Source organism: Solanum dulcamara, chromosome 7 (genome assembly GCF_947179165.1).
Source record: "Solanum dulcamara chromosome 7, daSolDulc1.2, whole genome shotgun sequence".
In the NCBI taxonomy this organism is placed as follows: domain Eukaryota; kingdom Viridiplantae; phylum Streptophyta; class Magnoliopsida; order Solanales; family Solanaceae; genus Solanum; species Solanum dulcamara.
In genome coordinates this window covers 2,636,799-2,654,247 of record NC_077243.1, presented here as the reverse complement: position 1 = coordinate 2,654,247, position 17,449 = coordinate 2,636,799, and the positions used below count along the sequence as shown (strand labels likewise).

General features: G+C 35.5%; 1 protein-coding gene across 2 annotated transcripts; it reads right to left on the bottom strand.

Annotated features, from left to right (window-relative positions):
• Positions 1-323: 323 nt before the first annotated feature.
• LOC129894185 (regulator of telomere elongation helicase 1 homolog) lies at positions 324-17,015 on the bottom strand. 2 transcript variants are annotated; one of them, XM_055969744.1, is made up of 23 exons: positions 16,791-17,012; positions 15,836-16,092; positions 15,516-15,664; positions 10,798-10,879; positions 10,578-10,725; positions 10,301-10,457; positions 9,839-10,015; positions 9,286-9,413; positions 9,108-9,153; positions 8,825-8,966; positions 8,578-8,732; positions 8,376-8,467; positions 8,185-8,292; positions 8,040-8,108; positions 7,030-7,116; positions 6,485-6,544; positions 6,263-6,378; positions 5,731-5,788; positions 5,541-5,646; positions 3,415-3,479; positions 2,730-3,320; positions 1,159-1,304; positions 324-1,083 (listed from the first exon to the last, which is right to left on the bottom strand). In XM_055969744.1, exons 1-23 carry the CDS (start codon positions 16,890-16,892, stop codon positions 1,002-1,004), a joined length of 3,123 nt encoding a protein of 1,040 aa, XP_055825719.1. In that variant the 5' UTR covers positions 16,893-17,012; the 3' UTR covers positions 324-1,001. The 2 variants fall into 2 exon arrangements, with proteins under 2 accessions (XP_055825719.1, XP_055825720.1); XM_055969745.1 differs by lacking the exons at positions 324-1,083; positions 1,159-1,304; positions 2,730-3,320 and adding an exon at positions 3,557-3,606 and having other exon boundaries at positions 3,413-3,479; positions 16,791-17,015.
• Between the last annotated feature and the right edge of the window lie 434 nt (positions 17,016-17,449).

Below are 17,449 nucleotides of genomic sequence, written 5' to 3'. Positions count from 1 at the left end.
AAAATCGTGTATAAATAGTGTAGTTGTCCCGAACATCCTTCGATCCTACTTAGCTTTGACCCCGGCTCCTTTAACTTGTATTAGTGTACAAATATAGGCATTGCACAAAAATTCTATGGCTTGAACTGCAATGAACCACAAATGTTAAAGAGACTAACAACAACTATACCTCATTTTCAATCTCAAACAAGTTCAGATCAACTATATGAATACTCACAGACCGTATTACTCCATTAACCTCTGACTATAGTATATATAAAATAAAAATAAAACAGAAATAGTACAATAGCTCTTTATATTTTCTAAATCTCTTTATAAACCTCTAAGGGTAAAGAATTTAAAATATTAAGTTAATCCAATGATATTTCAAATGCATACAAAACAATTGAATCTACCCAAACTACTGGAGTAACAGTCACGCTATGCATATTTTAAAACTGCATAATGGAAACAAAACACGGCAACTAGTGTTCGACAGGCCAAATAAATAAATAACCTGCCAATTATGAGTCCAATTGTGTCCTCCACATAAATTAGTCCCTCCTATTTGATCCACTCTTGAGGATTAAATGGTCTAAAATTCAAGTGCCTATGGAGGGCATTCCAGTTCGTGGTTGGAATTCCCAACTACAGAGGATTCACCATTAAACTTCTATATACCTTTTTTTACAATGGTGTTCAGTCGTACTTGAACACAGCTCGACTATTTCATTAGGCACTTACCACCTTCCATCAGCACACCACCAAAGGTTAAATAGATGAGAAGAAATCACTTGGCGTTTTCCCTTTTAAGTGCGATATTACAAGTATATCGCATGTAGCAAGATATGTATACTCTGCTTCTCTCCTCTTCTCCTTTTGTTCCTTGCCTTATGCATCACATGGATGCACTACTCACTGGCTGACTTTATGACTGTGTGCCTTCGTAGGAGCGGGGAGTATGAGAGTTTTCCTCATTAGAAAGGAAGACTCATTAACTTTATTTAGGATGACTTTGCACCTCACAAGTCAGCTACTTCATGATTTCTTTTTAAATAGTGATCATACAAGGAATGGTACTTCGCGGGGACATAATCCTTAAATCTGCAACATAACCAACAATTAGATTGAAATTCAGATGCTTGCAGTGGAGAAAATAGTTAACTGCAGAGATCATACCTGTGAAGGAGAGGTAGTCTATCAGGAAGAGAAAATAATCTTGTGATAGATTGAAGAACTTGGCCTATCTTCATTGCTTTAGACTTGAGTGACTTCATATACCCGACGAATTCATGGTATTCTGCATTAGTAAGCTTTTCTCTGACCTGCATAGGAGATCACAGCAGAAACGCTCAGCTAATAACCCCAAATTTTGTCACTTCTTCATTTAGAAGTCCTTGCCAGTTATAAAAGATAAATTCAAGAAGATGGGAAAATCTCAAGCCCAATGGAATACTGTCATTTCTGGTAAAACAATGATAAGTAACTTGTGGACAATGAGCTTGTAAAGATTAATTTTAGAAGTTGATGTTAAGAAAGTCCAATAGTATAAAGAGGGAAAACACATTTGCCCCTGTACTATCTGAAACTAATCAAATTTGCCTTCCTTTAGACCTTTTTTGATCAAGTTTTTATTTTTTGATAAAGCTTGCCCTCCTTTAAACTTCTCCTTTTTGCCCTTGACCCCTAACAGAGCTTCAAATTGAAGGTAATTTTAATCCATAGTCAAGCATTGAGGGTTAAATCTGAACCTTTTTACTGAGAATTTGAACACGTGAAGACCACCTATTATTTCACGCGGGAGCTCCATTAATGTCAAGGGCAAATACGATACTTTCCTAACCGAAGGAGTATGAATTGAACAAAAGTTTCAACGGATGGCAAAGTTGCTCAATTTCGAATAGTACAAAGACAAATTTGGACCTTTTACCTAAAAAGAATAGCAAACAACTTAAAAGAACGACCTTACAAGTTCCGTTTAGCAATGCTAAGCCAACTTGGCATTCATATAATTTCACTCCTTCACAGTTTCAGACACTTGTCTAGATCGAAGAGGTTCTTTGTTAAGTTTGAGGAAAGCCCTAAAATGCAGTTCGAGTATTGAACTTGACCGTGTTTAACCTACGCATTTAGTAAGTCTTATTTAGTCTTGTCCAGGTGACTGGTGTATCCCAGTTATCCATTAGTGATGGAAGAAGATCCTGTTTCACACCAGAATTACCAAGTCTTCCCATATTAATCTGAATCTTGAATCACCCAAAGAAAACATTCCTAAATCACTACCGTATAAAGAGGAAATGCATTAAATTTCCTTCTGCTCCATATTTATGTCAACTTGGTTCTTCAGCATAGTCACATTTGTGCACTCACTCAATAGTCAATGATTATTTAATGTACCAGAGTTTCAAGTACCAGTGAAACCAGAAACTAGAAAAAAAAATTGTGACAAGAAATAGATACAACATAGTAAAATACCACGATATGCTATGGGTTCCTATATCAATCAGCAAATTGTTTTCAAAAGAAAATCAAACAGAACAACAGAAATATCACCATAAATTAAATAACATAAGGATTTATGTGAGATACAGAGGCAATCTTTAGTTGCTCAACATCACTGACACTAAATTGGGATAGACAAAAAGACAGAAACGCCACAACTGCAGTTAAAGCAAGAAAGACAAACGCTGTCCAGCACGCTAGTACACATAAAGAGGTTGATAAAGAAAGAGTAAATTTCCAGCATTTACCTGAACAAGAAAAGCTGATCCTTTCTCCTCATTATTGCAAGGTGCAGAGCTACGAATTCCATCTTCATTTTTCAGGTCAACTAACCCTATGGTCTTTCGTGATGTCCTCTCATCTTCAAGAAGGTTTTCTCTATCTAAATTACTGTTTCGTGTACTTTGTTCATCAGAGTACTGTGACTTCTTATTCTTCAATAAATATCTGAAGTCACTTTCTGACAGCAGGTGATGGGAAACTGAGGAACAGTCAGGACTATCATGAGGCTTTCGAAAATTATCGCTTTGACAATCAGGTCCTATTAATGTTAACCGAGGCCTCTTCGTAGAACAAGGTACAACAACATCTTTTGGTTGTTCATCAGACAATTCATGTTTCGTCAAGTCAATTATTTTCTGATTGCTAATTGGCATGTCTTTACGCCCAGGGACCAATAAATTACTTGCATGTTTTACGGCCAGAATCTTAGCTAGCTTATCAGATCTAAGAGATGATTTATTAGCAGGAAGTATGTCTTCCAGCCTACCAGGGCTGTTGCCGTGCTTAACTGAGGAAGACAATTGATTAGTCGAGGAAGGAAAATCCACTGATGAGACCTAAGAACAGAATCATGTGAAGAAAGAAATCAAAAAAATGTGCATTACTGTCATATTGACTTTATAAGATGCACTGACACTAAATTAGCTTTACCGGAGAGGTGAGAAGCTTTTCAAAGTGAAGTTGAGACTGAGAGCTTCCTACTCTTTTTACTGTTTCTGCAAGAGAGAATAACCAGAATCGATAGGTAACAACAATGACAGTAATATGTAATAACAATAACAAATTTAATTACCTCGGTGAGGTAACAGCCTCACTCTCCCCAGACCCCACTTGTGGATTACACTGGGTATGTTGTTATAGTAGTGAGGAACTATTATTTGACTTGACTAATGAAACGAGGCAGAGATACACATAATTTGACTAAATCACTAAAAAGCATTTCAAAAGCATGAAAAGAAAGAAAATTTTGCTTCCTCATTGTGCTGCACACATGAAATTATGTTGCTTTCAAGGGCTCAAATCGATTGATTTGAAGAACTTGTTTCAGGGTTGCCCCGTGGGAGAACTTTCATAATCTCTTTCGCGTGGGAGAACTTTCATAATCTCTTTCGCTCTCGGAATTAATTCTCTGCTTAGTGACTCGATCTCTCTTTTCTTTTGAAGCTCGTGCAAAGTGGTGTTTTGATTTCTATACAGTTATAAACCTACACACTACAAAGTTGGTATAAGTACCCAATTATGAGTCATCCATGAGGTTGAACTGGTTTAAATGAAGTTCCAATTGAGATGCACTCGTCCAATTTATACAGAGTGAGTATAGACTTACCGAAAATAGGTGAGTTACGTGATCATTGTCAATTTGTAGCCTTTTATAAAATACACCAGAGTTGGTCATTGAATCTGAACAAACTCATTTATGAAGCTTGTCTAAATCCCTCAATTGACTTGTCCCATCAAAGATATTGGGTATCCAAAACAAGAAAAAATACCATCCAATCTACTCAAGTGTACATGAAATGAGAAATCAACTGTCAATTAAGAAGGCGACATATATTTGACAGTAATATCAGATTTTTTTTATGAACTCTACTAGAGAGATGGCATAAGATCACAACCAAACTAAACCAAATTTGGTTGTAAAAGAATTTGTGCCAAAAGAACATGAGTGAAAATGGGATTCATGAGCTAACAACAACTACGCCCCAGTCCCAAATAAGTTGAAGTCAGCTATATGAATCATCATTTCTCTATTTAAGCTCAACTCATGTCACATCGTACCAAATATTAGTTCTCTAACAAGACCAAAACCTATTTTTTCTCCATCTTTTGGTGCATCTGGTCAGAAAGGAACCCATGTGTCATAATGTCATCTCAACTCCAACCTATTCACTCAAAGCTAGATGTTTGGCTAACCTTTTTAGTTGGAACAATCTCAACACTGTATATAGTGCCGACTACTTTTTTGGATTTTGTTAGCTCCCTGACCTTGGCATAGAATCATTTGTACAGGAGCTAGCTATCTCACTTCTTTTGTACTCTCTGGCCTCTTTTATCTCACCTTTTTGCATCTTTTTCTTACATTGTGCCCTATCTTTAGCTAAGCTTGCATTGATTCCAAGAATTTGTAGATCTTTCGAGCCAACTTGCTTCCATATGATTCTAGGTCTACCCCATCCCCTTTTAACACCTCCACTCACCATAGTTTTGCACTTACAGACCGGTGCATTTGTCGGTCGGAAGCATGACATGGACAAACCTATCATGAGCTAACTACCTATTATATTTTTTATATATAGACTAGCTACAGTTGGAGTGGAGCAGGAAGCATGTTAGAGAAGAAACTATTAAGTACATCCACACACACCCATTGATTAGCTTGATTTTTCAGTCGAACCAAACAAATGTAGGTGTATTTCTTCTATGCTGAAACCAAACCAAAACTGAAAGACCAGACTGAACTGCTAATTTGAGTTCAGATTCTTTTTGTTTTCAACCAATGCTCTCACCCACTCCTATAAATAAACACCGCAAAATATCTGAACCCTAACTAAACATAAAATTGAAACCGGTTGTCAACACAACCTTTGATCTGCATATATCTATCTGTAGAAATCCTAAAGTATTGTCAACCTAGGACTTCCCACAGAATATAACATGTGTATCATCAAGTGATCTAGGATGTTCAAGGAAAAACAGCATCATTAACTACGAGCAAGAGAGTGCAACAATAAGCCAAAACAGAGTAATATAATTTTCTTTTACTAGTTATACTTTACCCTTGTCATCTGGTAGCATCATTTCTAGCTTTGTAGGGCCACGAATTCTTCCATCACGAAAAAAGCGTGTCAATGAAAAGACTACTTCCCCAAATTTGGAATGACACTGGACAGTCAAAAAGATAATAATTTAGAAAAAGAAAAGAAAAAACGAAAATAGAGAAAAAAATACCAATTTAAACAAATCAACCTTGATATGGGGTTGTATCCAACGTGATACTTGTGACTGACGATTGGAGTATGTGAATCTGCTTAAGATAAAGGAGAAGTTAAAGACAGATGCTTCAAAATTGATAGGCCTCTATGCAACAGGCAGAATGATGACCAAATGACGCACAGTAACTCTAATTCTGCAAATATGCAGTGGGGGACACACCTATTCCAAACTTCCTTTAACATATATAGTTGACTCATGGCAATACCTCTAATTTCAACAGTATGAAAGTCTACGTGTTTTGTAACGACATTGAATATCAGAATGAGCTTAAGCAATCAAAACCAAGTCATTCAACTATCTATCCAGTATCACAGGTTTGACTAAGTTGTAAGAAAGATATTTCATACCAGCTTAGGCGAATAAACTCAGCAGCATTCTGGTCAAATGTACAAGGAAAAAAGAGCAGCCAATATATGACAGCAATTTGGTCAAAAGTTGGCACTGCCCACAGCCTAATTATTGCTCTGATATATTGACCGCAATATGATCAAAAAAGGGTATATACCTTTCATCACAAAATATAATTGCTCCAAAATCATGTTTATGACGAATGACACGGCCCACAGCCTGATTAACTGCCCTGGTTGCTTGTTGAGTATACCAATCCTCTCCTGTTAGGACCTGTTACATCACTTTTTAGTATGAATATGCTCAGCCCTCGGGAAAGGTGGGTTCAACAAGAAACAAGCTCAAAAGTACCTAAGCACCTTTTTGGTTTGACCTGTACCTTAGATCCAGTTGGTTGCAAGGCCATCTGTTGATCCAGGAATTCACGTTTCAAACGAACCTGATTCAGACATACGATGCACAAGGGTTCATTTTACATTTGTATGAACAGACAACAATGCCAAGGTGACAACAGATTAAGTTCAACACATTTATTTTATGATTTTATCAGACAAGAGCAACACATTTTTTTATTTATTGACAAGTGAAAAACATTTTTCTCCAAAGGAAATTAGAGCCTCAGATCAAAGTTTTTTTTTTTTTTTGAGAAGGAAAAAGTAGCCTCAGATCAAAGTGTTCAGACGAATTAAAGATCAAAGTACTCCATCCCCTGGGTTGCTTTCATATATTTGGATCAACAAAATTACCACAAACCAAATGATATCAGGAAAGAAATAAATTAGAAACTTTAGTTGTTGAAGATGATATGTCGGGATGCAAGTGACTGGATGTAAGTTTTTGATCAAACAAAACTAGGAAACACTTGAATCAGTGAACAACACCAAAGAGAAAATTGACACAATAGCAGTGAGTATGTTCGCAAACCTTAGGATCAGTCCTTGTGGCAAAGGGGATGCCAGTGATCACAACAGCTCTACCAGCATGGTCAGTAAAATCCAGCCCCTCACTCACCTATGTACCAATCAACCAATAATGAGGAAACATGATCAAAGGGTGCCATTTAAAACATTATTATCAATGATCTAGGATAACCTTGAATGTATACCATTATATAAGAACATAGGAACATATAGGCAGTTAGGCACTACATTTTCATATTTGAACATTTAACATAATTGGTAGGTCTCTAATTCATTTGACACATCTTTTATTATGCTTCACCTCCTGTAGTTGAAGAATAACTTAAACTTACAAGTTCAATGAATTATGTCCATTTTTACTAGGAAATTTCCACTATTAAGTTACATACTTTCTCAATGTGCAACTATGATAAGTTTATAAAACAGTGTGCACAAAGGAATAAGATATGTTGGTCATATAAGTTTTTCCCCTTAAACATTTTAGACGGAATTTAGGCTTTCCCTAGTAAGCAGAAATAATACCACGACTTACCTAATAGAGACATGTCTAAAGAAAAAGAAGCAGACATCCAGTAAAGTGCTATGGTGTCAAATTAGCATACTAAGTTACTAACACAAGATCCGCTTAAACTTTTTTTCCTTTTCTTTTATAACTGACAAACCCCATGTAAGTTAGCTTGCCAAACTCCAAACTGTGCTTAGAGGTTTACAACTCGAAGGAGTATGGGCCCACCCCTCTACCCTGCTTCCACTTAAATCTCAGGCTTAAGTCAAAGGCAGCATTCAAAATCGTGATGTGCGGCCTAACCCACACTGCATGCATTGTATCCTTACCATTGAATCAAAGCCCTGGGCATAACAACCCATCATGTCAAATCGCTACTAGTTAAACTATGTTGAAGACTTCTAGAAGCATCTGCTATCCACTAATAAAATAAGCTTGTATTAAACGTTCAAAACTACACAAATTCCGTTATCAAGAGCTAAAGAAACATTTTAAAAATAGAAACCTACCTTTCCACGACAGACGGCAAAAAACACAGCCCCAGATGCTGATTTGTCCTTCAACTTGGCCATATAGTCCTGTCGAGGCCCAACATATATGAGTCAAATACAGACAGAATGAAAAAAGAAAAGTTACAAAAATTGTACGGCATACTTCAATTGCCGTTGGAAAAAGAGAAGATTGTCTCGGTTCAACCACAGGTAGCTTGTGTTTGCATATCCTTTCCCATATTGTGCTTGAATCCATTGAGTTTGAATGTCCCTGAATATTTTCATAGCCCAAAATTAGGCTCACAGAAACCAATGCCAAGCAGATGTCCACTTTCATAGTGTCTAGATCCTTACCAAAGTTTTCCAGCAGCCAATGCATTGCTCTAAAATGTAATATGAAGGAAAAAATACAAGAAGGCCATCTGGTACAACGCGAGCGAAATTGACTGAAGCATAAAATCAAAAAGAATAACCTCCATCAAAAACATTATCTGGAAAAATCATCAAAATTTCACAGTTATGCATACACCACATTCCAGCATCACATTCCACATACCAATGGCATTCCCAAGCTCTTGCTTGTATTCAATAGAATCACGTGTCCTATATGATGAGTTGAATGTATAACCAGAAGGGCCCACGGGTACAACACCAGCCCATATCTGATTGTCTGATATAACATGAGGGTTCTCTAAACGGACTGGAAAATCTCTACAAGCAGCAAGAAAGGAAAAGAGATAGGAAACCAAAGTCCATGCCAGAACAAAAATAAGTAAAAACATTTTGGGATAAATTGGACTCACAACTTCAATTCCTCAGCAAAGGAATCCATTGGAGATAATGTGCCAGAAGTCAAAATGATAGATCCAACACCTAATCTGGAGAACTGCTCCATTGCAATACCTGGATTGAAACACCACCAGCTCAGTGTCCTAGATCCGTTGCCTGCAGCACAAAATCAATGATTAGAAATATGCAAGGGAAAGAGGGAGGGTTAATGGTTAAGAAAACAAAAAGCTATGGAGGACATAGGTATCCCAAGAACTGATGCTATTTTTGCACTGTGCCAAAAAGGAATTTGGCTACCTTTAAAGGAATCCATGCCATTTCCTTGAACTTCCTGAACATGAACCTGATAAGACATGAAACAACTTCAAACAGACAACTAAATGAGAATCAGGATTTAGTACAATCGTATCAGTCCCCCCAAAAATCATTCTTCAACCTGCCAACTGAAAAAAGGCAACATACTCTCTTAACTTACCCGATAGTATTGAGCATGAGGGTTCCCATCATCTCTGAAAATCTGCTGTAGAATGTCACCCATGCTTTCCAATCTGCAGACCGTGCTTTTTGACTTGTTTGTTTTTCCATCTTCAGCAGTGTTTCCATCTGATTCAAGGAGCAAGAATTCAGTGATTTCAAATGGAGAAGCACCATACAAAGCTAAAATAAATGTACATTTAGCTTGGTATACAAACATGTAATAAGTGAATTTCATAGCACAGGGAGTTAAACCTTGGTATACAAAAATGTACATTTAGCTTCTGATGCAATTCACATCATTAACATTAAGCACACTTTCTCAAACAAATACAATTTAGACAGCATTATAGGTTTCCCTACGAAACCAACTTCAGAACCAAATCTCAACTCTAGTTTAACAATTTTGGACCACTAAAACTATAATGAATGAATTGAAAGCAAATTTATTAATCTTCCTGCCAAGTTAAACAGTGCTGCAAACAACCATTCATTCCAGAGTAGATCTGATACAAGTTAAATTACATTCAGAGGTCAAGGCAGTAAGAACTCACCTCCTTCAAGAAGTACAGTTGCTTCCTCAATTATATCAATGAGCATGTTGGCAGTTTTCTGTGTGATATTTAGATCAGCAAGAAACTCATAAATATATGGTCCAGGCTTCGTGAAACCCAACTCTTTTGAATCAATGGGCACTTCAGCAATTTTTTTCTCAAGCTTCAACAGAAGGGCTGCATGAGATGCACACTGTTAAAGAGTGTGCGGCACCCATATACTACCTCAGATACAAAGGAGTTGAACAAGTAAATTTAGTATGAAATAACTGAGAGGAACAAACACAACAAAACGAAAGTAAGAGGCAACTTGATTAAACTCTAATGAGAAATATCTCTTAAATTGCATTGGACACTTACAGACACGTCTTGAACAATCAATGAACTATACGCTCAATACCCATGAATAAAAACACGACAAATGCATCTATCATAACTTCATTCAGCAATCAATGATTTTACCTCTGAGAATAGCAAAGTTATCGGGATTACATGATTTGTCACTTGACATCTCCCTCCTTTCTATTGAAAGGTCAATACAGTTTTTAGCTTCAGAGATGCAAGCTGTCAGAAGGCCAGAAGAAAGGTCAAAAGAGGCTGCATCAGCACACAAGCTTTCCTGGTCAAAAAAAGAAAACCGCCAAAAAATTAAAATTGAATCTTGAATTACAACAGAAGAATGATGCAAAGGTGAGCATTCTAAGAAAATACTGATGCAACGGTTGAAGGTGCAATTTACCAAGTTATGAGCTTCATCAAATATAAGTATACTGTTTGTCCACTGAATATTCAAAGATTTTCTGTATCCGCGATCAATAAGATAGTTGTAAGGCGCAAATAATATGTCCACAGTCTTGTGAAGTTCTCGTGATACATAATATGGACACCTATAAAAGAATCAGAAGTGAGTCCAGTCATATTATCAGCATTAAATGACAAGACCCACAAGAAAAACCTACGGTCCACTGCTTCTTCCGATGTTGACCAAATCCTCTATGTCAATAGGTTCCTCTCCGAGACTAGGATTAATCTTCATGAACTCTGTATATAATAAGACAGTATAAACAGTTATAATTCACCGAGCACGTTTAAGACAAAAAGTAAAAAGTCATATGCTTAGTTACACAATCACCTTTTATGTTTTTGTATAATTGTATTAGATTGACAGAAAGTCATTAGCCTACCATGATGCTTTCTCCAAGGTAGGCTACCTAAATCACACCCCCTTGGGGTGCACTTCTTCTCTGAACCATGTGTGAGCACAAGATGCTTCGTGGTCCAGACTACCCTTTCTTATCCACATACTTTTACTTTCATTTCTTTATCTAGTTTTCCATCACTTTTGGAAGGAGGCAAGTGCTAGAAAGGCGCCCAAAGCTAGCTTAGGGGTATATAGCAGAGTTTCTCTTTCTCAAACATTTCTACGACCATCCCCAGCCCACCTCTATTTTACTCTATATTCTCTATATTTAGAGAGTAAAATAGAGAACGGGCACTCCAACCACCCTCTATTTTGCTCTCTACACTCCAAATATAGAGAGTTGAATAGTAGTTCTCCAAATTCACACTCTCTATTTCACTTTTTGAATACTTTTTCATTATTATATTACCTTTCTACTTTATATTGTACAATATTTGTAATTAACATATTATAAATCATATAATGCCATTAATTAAATCTCTAATATTCGTAATTCTTTTTTAATGTAATACAACATTTTAAAAAATATATTATTTAATATATACTACTATCATTCCGGATTAATAATATTTTTAATTTTAAAAAAAAATTCATCACTTTAATTCTCGTCAAATATTTCAACTATATTATTCAATAGAGTATTTATAGGAGCAACGTAATAATCTTGAAAGTTGAGTATTTATGTAATTGCATTTCATTAATGATATCACTTTTATTTGAATTGTCCATTAATATGTATATTATTTAATATTTGCTTGCAATTTATGTTATTTAGAAATTTAAAATAAAAAAATAATTTTATATTAAATATTAAGAATTTAAAAAAACAATCTTATATTACATGAAAATTAAATATGGTGATTATTTGAAAAAAAGAAAGAAAGGATTTATATTATGAAATAAAAAATAAAAATAAAATAGAAATAATAATATAATACTGAGGAGAGAGAAGAAGATTCCTTTTTAGAGAGTAAAATAGAGAATTGGGTTGGAGTTGGTTGTCTCCAAATACTCTCTATTCTCTATATTTGAAGAGTAAAATAGAAAGTGGGTTGGAGATGCCCTACAATGTAAGGTAAGCTTTTTGGATCCCTAGTTAAGGAGTCTTTTATTTTTTTACAAATTTATGTTGCCACTACACGATGTCCCTTTTTTTAATAAGGGACACTACATAATTAAACAGTAAGTTTTGTCTAAATCTTTTTGAAATTTCTAAACAACTATCCTTTATAATGTAGATTGTGTTGAAATATAATGTGTCTAGCAAGTCATTTCGCTTGCGTTCTATTTCTTTATAAGGGACACTACATAATTTACCATTAATTTTTGTCAGAATCTTTTTGAAATTTTTAAACAACTATCCTTTATAATGTAGATTGTGTCGGGGATATATTGTGACTAGCAAGTCATTTAAATGAAATGATTCAGTATATGGATCTCAATCCAGATGGGATAGTGCTTAACTTCAGAGAGAACAAGTTGGTCGAGGGGGATGATATCTTGATAATCGATCCATAAAATCAAAAAGACTAGTGCTTCCCCGCGATTCTTCATGCTAAACAAGATATGGATCTGGTCCAGCCTTACGATTGGCTGTCGAGCCCGTCAAATGAGACCACCAAGACACACAAGAATGACATCTTCCTTTTGAAGAAACTTTTTCATACTTTATCACCTTTGAGACAATGAGGGGTGACACATATTTGGGAATTTAGAAGAAGAAGAAGTAAATCATAGAATGTAGCGCCACTAGCACTTATTTGGTGCTTTGGATGGAAAGAAAGAGGTGAGGACATCATTTTTTATATGAGGTTTTGGTGCACCCACAAGATCCCTATTGGTATAGACACTGAATGTCATTTGTAGAGAACCATATTTTTGTGTATGTTCTCTATCTTTGTTACTACTTGTATAGGTTTTATTATCCGAAAGCATCAATATAATATTACCTCATCAAAAGAAACATTTAATCTTTCTTAGATAACCAACAAATTTAATAAAGAACTCTTATTTGAGTCATTGCTATAAAACAACAATTAATATATCCAAACTCTCTGGTTAAATGATCACAAGAGCCTTCAGCCTCAACGACAATGATTCACATTGTTCCAGATGTAAAAATTCAACAAAAACATGTAAAATGACAACCATGATGAAGAGAAAATAAGAGTTGACTATACAAGCAAAACTATTCACGATGTTCCAGAATCAAACTGCAAAAAAGAACATATATTACAGGATAGAACAAGTAAGAAGTTAACCATACAAGCAATCAACCTGCCATTTAATACAGCTTAAGAGGCAATTTGCCTAAATCCTTCAAAGAAGTTTGCTTGAATATCAAGGTTCAGATGTTTGTCTCTTGATCACAAAGTTACATAGAGATGAAGTATTTGGTAAAAAAACATGTAAGGTTTTCTACGTTTGGTATACTTCTTGTATACGGGCAAGCTTTTGCCCTTTTCTAATGAAATTTATTGATTTATCCAAAAAAAAATAATCAGATGAAGTAAAATTGTAGCCATGATAAGACAAAGAAAGTACAGGTTATTTCTACAAGCAATCAATTATTCACGATCTTCCAAGTAATATCAAAAAAGTCATATACCAGACATGCATTCAAGGACAGAGGAGGAAGAAGTTTAGTCATATAAGCAATAAACCAGTCATTTCATCCAGCTAACAAGGACATTTGGCCTAAGTTCTTCAAAGATATCTTCTTAAAAGATCAAGGTACACCTTTTTGTCTCCGGATCACTAAGTATATACACGGACAAAAGTGAAACAGTAATCATCATAAGATAGAGAAAGGAAAGGTAAACTATACAAGGAGTCGACTATTTATGATGTTCCAAAAGTCAAAATACCAAAGAACATATGTTATAGATGACACATGTTATAGGACATAAGAAGTAATAATTAACCAAACAAGTAATTAAACCAGTAATTTAATCTAGCTAAAGAGGACATTTTTTTCAGTGTTCTTCAGAGTTATCTGCCAAAGCATTGAAGGTCCAGATGCTTATCTCCTTATCACAGAGGTCATATACAGATGATGCAACTATATACGGACCAAATGATAAATTAATAACTTATTCTGAGTTTACCGAATAAAGTATGATCAAGCAAAAAAAACACAGTGCATAGTGACTAGCTTTGATGAGGTCTTGATAAGTCCATTCATTATATATTTGGATACACATACTTTCTCAGTATCAAAAGTGTTTGACATACTGACAAACAGCCCCTTTATTAACTATACAACAACAACAACAACCCAGTGAAATCCCACAACATGGGGTCTGGGGAGGGTAGAATGTACGCAGACCTTACTCCTACCAAGGTAGGACGGCTGTTTCCTGGAGACCCTCGGCTCAGTAAAAGCATAAATGCATAAAAAATGTTAGATAAGAATAGAAAATTAAAAGCTTTATGAGAAAAACAACAAACAAATAACGAATAGATAACAAATAAATACAAATAAATAAATACTAATAACAAATAACGATTAAATAAATAATGAAAGCGTCACAGGTAAAATTGAGTAATCAAAGCATAGAAAGTAATAAATAATAACAGAAATAACAGAAATCAGAAGTCAAAGCGCAAGAGATCGTAATGCACTACTACACCTATGAATAGAGAAGAATAACGAGAAAATTAAAAGCTAAATAAATTCCTCGCCGTATCATGTACCACATGTTCCACCGAGTAAATTTGCATCTTTGCTTATTTGTTCTCCAATAAATTAAAATCATGAAGTGGTCTTATGAGCGTAAAATTTAAAAAGTAATTAAAATTATGAAATGCAAGAGAAGCCAGGCTGACATTGAAGACCCATCACTCTGTGCAACCAATTTTAGCTTTTTAAATAATTGCTTAAATAATCTTTGTAACCTCAAGACAAGAAATCAATATATCAACAAGTATTTGGTCTTATACTTTTTCTTTCTTTCTCTTTTTTCTTTTTTTGATAACAGTGTTGTCTACGCAAGTTTGCTTGCATCTTATTATTAAACTGGATACATATTACCTCCCGCCAGCAAAAGTACGAAGTACCAGCTAACTTTGTCCACCAAAGATTAGGCAAATGGAAAGAAATCACCTGGGTTTTTGTCTCAGTTGGGATTTAAACCCTAATTGCCCATGGTCTTTTCAATTTCATTGTTCATGAGGTCATACCCTTGGATGCAATATGTGGTATTTTATCTTCTATTTACATAATTGCATAAATTGAGAAGGGATATGAGCAGGAAAAAGAGAGCTTTAAATCTTGAGCTGAACCATGCAGGTAAATGTACTTTCTAATAAAATAAAGAGTGCAATAACCTCCCTTAGGAGGACAATACACCTGGGGATGTGGGAGGACTGAAGCATAAATGACACTAAGGAACATTTATAAGTGAATCAATAACCAAAAACAGTATCCAGCTCAACCATGAAGAGTGTGAGTACAAGTAGATATGCTTAACATACCTGCAACGCGAGAAAAATGGGCACAATAACGTTTTTTGCGTTTTTTGCAAAGTGCATGGCAGGCATTTGTCTGTGTTTTTCCGCGCAGCAGACTCACTTCTTCATGAATGCACAGTTGTTCCCGAGACCCTAAGACTACCATTTTGGGCCTATACATCACATTATATTTGACAGAATCAGTCACTTTATGGCATACATAAATGTGAAGTATTGCAAATAAGAAATCTTTTTAACAACATGCTGCCACTGAACAAGGACACTATTGAAAGACTTCAAAAAATATGCACATGTTCAATAATGCAATCAGAATTTGACTCTACCTATAGTTGGTCCTCTTTAACTCTTTCACCACTTGTCGAATTTGGCTATGTGTGCGTGATGCATATACAATACTCGGTAATGTTGAAGATTCAGATTGAGAAGACTCCTCAGACTGCTGGCTACTGGTAATATGATCTCTTCTTCCACTTTTCCGAACTGAGAAACCCCCCAAACTCTTCCTCCAAGCCAATGTGGCACAAAGAAGACACAAGGTCTTCCCTGTCCCAGTTGGACTCTCAAGCAATGCGTTAGATCTCTGCCGCATCACAAGCATTCATCCAGTAAAACAAGAAACTTTTAAGTCTACAAGAAAAAGAAAAAGGAATACAGACATGGAAACACACTTCATGTAAACAGAGGTGTATATAGAATCTAGCACGTCAGATGTTAATTCTACTCTCTAGGAAAAAATTAGTTGTGCAGCTGCTTCTGTGCAAATGTCATGTTTGTTAGACCATCAAGTGGCAGAGCCATAGACAAGGAAGGTGGTTCAATTGAATGCTCTTAGTTGGAAAATCATATTGCGCAAAAAGGGCAAAAACTAATTTTTTACATATATAGAGAGAGAGACTTCTGAATTCCCTTGACATGAGGGGAGTTCTCATTGTATTGGCAAAGGTAGTTCAAAAAACTCTTTAGGTAGCAGGTTCCAACTTTTTGAATTCCCTTGTTCAAATTCCTCGTTCCACCAGTGCGACCACATGTGATAATCAAGAAATTACGACAATAAGGGCGATTTTCCTAATTCCCAACAACAGAAGCCCTATTCAATCAATGATCAGAGTATCTAATGTCAAATGGTTACTAGTTGAAACATTAAACTCAGTATATACATCAAAAATTCTGCAGAAAAGACTTCTTCATTCATAATCCATCAACAAAAAAGGTATATCAGCAATAAATTTGTATCCAAAAGCCTTTAAAAACAATGAATGATGAAGAAAGACATAATACATTTTGAAGGGACTGAATGACTTTTTCCATGTAAGCGATCTGGCAATCGTAAGCCTCGTAAGGGAAATCGATATCGATTCCCCTAATTTTGTAAGTCGGCATCTTCTCGAATTCGCTTCGACTGAAGAACCCTAAAACTGTATCACATTGCAAAGCCTTTTAAGGTTTTCCCGCCATTATATTCCTGCGTCTTTCAGGGTAAAATACGGCGTCGTTTAGCTTTGTTGAATCAACGGTAGGAATTAGGATCTTTTAATTGTCGATGGGCGGTGCACTCGACCCGTTAATATATTGGACCAAAGGTTTACGTGGAATTATTGAGAAAACGGAAAATGTTCAAATGTGCCCTCATATTATGTGAACTTGAGCAAATTTTCCCCTCTATTAATACTTTTGCTCGAATATGTTTTTATTGTCAAATACTTGGTTCAAATATGTTATTTATGTTAACGGGTTTTCCATTTAATCTATGAGATTAATTGATTAATTAGCATTAGATTTTGACATATGATATAACTTAAGAGATTTAGACTTCTTGCCACGTATAGATAATATATTTGGTCTCACACGTTTACTTTGAGGGTATATTCAGCCCACAAAAGATCATGAAGGAGGAGCCGCATATAGAACAAAAAGAAATGAGTCACTTAAAACACATA